This window comes from Kryptolebias marmoratus, linkage group LG6, assembly GCF_001649575.2.
Source record: "Kryptolebias marmoratus isolate JLee-2015 linkage group LG6, ASM164957v2, whole genome shotgun sequence".
Lineage (NCBI taxonomy): Eukaryota > Metazoa > Chordata > Actinopteri > Cyprinodontiformes > Rivulidae > Kryptolebias > Kryptolebias marmoratus.
Window position 1 is genome coordinate 27,404,777 of NC_051435.1, and position 4,338 is coordinate 27,409,114.

A 4,338-nucleotide genomic window follows, 5' to 3' on the forward strand; every position below is an offset into this window, starting at 1 on the left:
TTTTTTTTTTCTTGTCATGATGACAGGGGAGGCTCTGCCTCCCCTGACCGCACGTCCCTGAGATCGGCGCTGAAGCATCGCTTAGTCCTGGGTAAAGCATCTCAGCCACTCAGAGTTTTTTGTTACCTGGGTTCTGCTAACCTGTTTACATTCTGTGTGTTCAGAGTTTTGCCTCCAGAGGTTTCCTGTAAATGATCTTCGCTAACAGTCTTTCAAAGGACCTATCCGAGAGCCACTCACCCAATCCGATCAGCGCTATTGCCTGTCTGCCTCTGTCCTATCCAGGAACCTACCTACCTGTGTATATACTCATCTGTAAATACTCACCACTGGAACCTGGGTCCTCTCCTTTGTGCCGACCCTTCCTCACCTATCCATAAGAAAGACCTCTTTTTGAGAAAACCAAGTTTTTAATATTCACTCCTTTCAGAGGAATCACACCTCACCACTTCGTTTCTCTCACTGGATCTTTCATGTTGCAGAAAAGACGGACACCCAAAACGAGTCCAGACCAGAGGTTTAATTACCAATCATACATTTATTTAAACATTCAGCTGAATGGAGACAACAACTCACCAACAAGAAGAATCAGCAACACGTTCCCAGTTGTGTCGGAGGTTATTCCCCTTTCACCTCCTTTTTATACTATACTATAGTATAGTAGTAGCTGCTAGTACTACTATACTAGCACCTTGTTTTTCCGTCTCAAGGATGGCTCCCTAATGTCACTCGCCCCTGTCATGATGTCCTGGAGTCTTCGGCATGCCTCACCCCACAGATACAACTGTTCTTTGTGATTATTTTAACATAAGTTTAGCGTAACTTCATTTTAGCAATCAAATCATTTTAGCAATATCAAAGTTTGTTTATATTTTATCATAAGCTAAACGTAACCTCATTTTAGCAATAAAAGTATCAAAGTTTGATTATACTTCACACTCTCTAGTTCTTATTCAAACAACTACCACCCTTTAGACTACAATATACTCACCATTACTCCTCGTTTCCAGTTCCGGACCTTCACCATCCCTTTGTAAATAAAATCACTTACCTTGATCTCGGTCTCCTGTGTCTGTCTGTCGCTGAGTTGCTCACCTTTGACAATTTTGGGTTTTGACTTATTTATAATTACTAAGTACATAAGAACTGAGTAAGACCTCATTTACACGTGAACAACAACATCCTGGAAACTTTATAGGTTTTTTGATGTTGATTGTGAAAAATTACACATGCACATGGCAATGCTGTGATTGCAATTACTGTTTAGACAAGACCACAAATAAGGTAAATCTGCTGTCGTTTCCATGTTAGGGCACTATCTGGTGTTGTGTTGTTTCAACGACACACATGCATGCAGACACTTCAGTCTGAAGTATAAAAGCAGATACAGGCCTGTTCAATATTGGTAGAATGTAAAAAAATGTGACTCTGCAGTCCCAGAAAATGGTTTACATTGTGTGTCAGAAGCTCTGATAAATTAAAGAGCGAGCAGCACAAACTCCACTCTGCTGTCCACCACAATTACTGTGAACAAAAACTATGAACTGCTGCCGTCCATAGTGCACATGCACAATTTCACATCGATGCTGGGCATTTGCAAAAACTTCTACTCTGAGACCTGGATTCGGAGAAAATGATTGCTGTGTCTTATAATCCGGAGCGCTTTATATATGTAAGATTTATGTAATATATGTAATATGTATTATATGTAAGACTCATTTAGATGTGCTACCAAAAAACATCTAACACCAATATTTTTAATGTACATTTTTTTTAAATATTATTCTTTGAAAGTAGCATTCACCAGGCTACAAGTAATGTTTTAGTACGACTTTGGTAAACTACAAAGCTGCACCTCTTGCAGCATTAGGCCCCAACATACTCTGGCGTACTGTGTTTAGTCCGTGAGCCACGTGGACTCCGAGCTTACTGTCCGCGGATGGTTGACACTTCATACTCGAGCGTATAGACTGCTTAAAATTTGTCCTTATGACAAATTTCAGTCATGGCGTCACCGGACGAGGAGGAAGAGATCGCTTGCCTCTTAGCTTTAAAACAAAACAAAACAAAAGAAGGTGCCTTTAGCCCTGTTTCTTCACCACCAGGGCAGCCACCGCACAACTGTCAGTGCTGCACAGAGAGCAGCAGTCGCGCTGGTGCCAATTCTCAACTGAAAGCAGTTGGTGTCACACACAAAACAGTTCTATGTGAACACCGTTTCTCGCTGGGCAGTTTATTGTGTGACACCAAGTACACGTATGCGGTCATAAAAATTGATCTTTGCATTGACGTGTCCGGTGGACGTCCGCTTTGAGTCCGTGTTGAGTCCGCCTTGAGTACGCACGGACCTCCACGGAGTGAAGTACGCCGAGTATGTGGGGGCTTTTACGTCGGTGCAATATTCTCCAAAAAGACGGGGAACTTTTGCGCCTTATATATGACAAAAGTTCAAAAATGGACCATTTATTGACAGTGCGCCTTATAATCCAGTGCGCCCTATAGTGCAGAAATGGTTAGTTCATGGTTAGTTTACCAGAGACAACACACAATTTTGTGACCCTCATTTAGATGTGCTACCAAAAAAACATCTAACACCAATATTTTTAATGTACAGTTTTTTTTAATATTATTCTTTGAAAGTAGCATTCACCAGGCTACAAGGAAACTCAGATAATTCAATAATAACTCAATAATTATTTAAACACACACAAACATAACACCCCCCAACACACAAACACACACACAGTCTTTTAAGGCTGCTTCTTGCTGTTCTATGGAGGGACATTATTGATATTTAGTTTTGAAATAATTTTAATTAAACAGAAGGAACCATAAAGACATGAGGGGAAAAAAACAATCTGTTTAGGGATGCAAAGGAGGAGTAAAACTGCAGTATTCAGCAGAGACAAGAGTTAAGGGTTGGCAAAAAAAGATAAATCAGCTGTACAACAGAGTTACAGACAGAGCGCTATAGCTGTCTGATGATGGACACACAGAATGCAGCAGAACTGTGTTTTCCACATCTCCTCAACAGCTCCTGTAGGAAGCCAACAATTCCGTGGTCTGAAGCTGTGCTCCTAAATACTGTGTTGTCCTTCATCTCTCTGATCACTGCAGCTCTCAACCTGCTTGTCATTATCTCAGTCTCCCATTTCAGGCAAAGAATACCTTTTTATATGCAATTTAAATTTTGAAAATGTGAACACGTTTACCTGATCAGTTATATTTTTTCATCACCTTAAATTTTTTGAATAAGCTATTGACTAATACTTCTCTGTCTAATTTCAGGCAGCTTCAAAAACCCACTAACATCCTTCTCCTCTCTCTGGCTGTCTCAGACTTTCTTGTTGGCTTCCTGATGATACCAGTTGAAATCATTAGAAACACAGTGTGCTGGTTATTTGGGGATATCTTATGTACTGCATATTATTATGTCGCCTGTGTCGTTCTCAGTGCTTCGAATGGAAACATTGTTCTCATTTCAGTTGACCGGTATGTAGCTATTTGTGACCCTCTTCATTATACCACCAGAATGACTGTGTCAAGAGTAAAATACTGTGTTTGGGTGTCTTGGCTGTTGTCTGTTTTCTACTTTATTCTCTATTTTAAAGATGAGTTGATTCAACCAGGTAGGAGTAATTCCTGTATTGGAGAATGCGAACTTTCCATTAGCTATATTGCAGGAACTGTTGATCTGTTTGTAAATTTCTTATTCCCAGTTACAATCATCATTGTTCTGTATATGAGAGTATTTGTGGTGGCTGTGTCTCAGGCTCGTGCCATGCGCTCTCACGTTACAGCTGTCACACTTCAGCTCTCAGTGAATGTAAAAAAAAAGTCTGAGCTGAAAGCAGCCAGAACTCTTGGTATTCTTGTCATTGCATATCTAATATGTTGGTGTCCATATTACTGTTATTCTGTTGTTGAAGTTAATTTAACTAGTACACCATATGCATATTTTTTATTTTTTCTCCTTTATTTTAACTCCTGTCTAAACCCTGTGATTTATGCCCTGTTTTACCCCTGGTTCAGAAAAGCTGTTAAACTCATTGTCAGTTTGCAGATACTACAACCTGACTCTTGTGAGGCCAACATACTGTAGAGATACAACAGACTGATGAAATAAACCTCTTTGCAGTCTTAATTCTAATCCACTGGCCTAGAGAAAATAAATATACTTTGTTCTTTTAGTACGTAAACAATAATTTAGATTGAAACAAACATGTTCAAGTCTGGAATTTTCATACAGACAACACAACTTGTTTACTTTCTTTAAAGTTTTGACTAAAAAATAATTTGATGTAAAGCACTTAGCAGTTTTATTTTTTTAACATAATT

General features: G+C 39.4%; 1 protein-coding gene across 1 annotated transcript; it reads left to right on the forward strand.

Annotated features, from left to right (window-relative positions):
• Window positions 1-2,981: 2,981 nt before the first annotated feature.
• Window positions 2,982-4,102, forward strand: LOC108247871 (trace amine-associated receptor 13c-like). Its single transcript, XM_017436245.1, has 2 exons — window positions 2,982-3,157; window positions 3,289-4,102. The coding sequence occupies exons 1-2, from the start codon at window positions 2,982-2,984 to the stop codon at window positions 4,100-4,102; spliced, it is 990 nt and encodes a 329-aa protein (XP_017291734.1).
• The last annotated feature ends 236 nt before the right edge of the window (window positions 4,103-4,338 follow it).

Excerpts from the sequence above, each read along its gene's own strand:
- LOC108247871 (XM_017436245.1), top strand. The coding sequence starts at position 2,982 with ATGATGGACACACAGAATGCAGCAGAACTGTGTTTTCCACATCTCCTC. Across the intron at positions 3,158-3,288 it reads ATCTCAGTCTCCCATTTCAG|GCAGCTTCAAAAACCCACTA; the intron begins GCAAAGAATACC and ends GTCTAATTTCAG.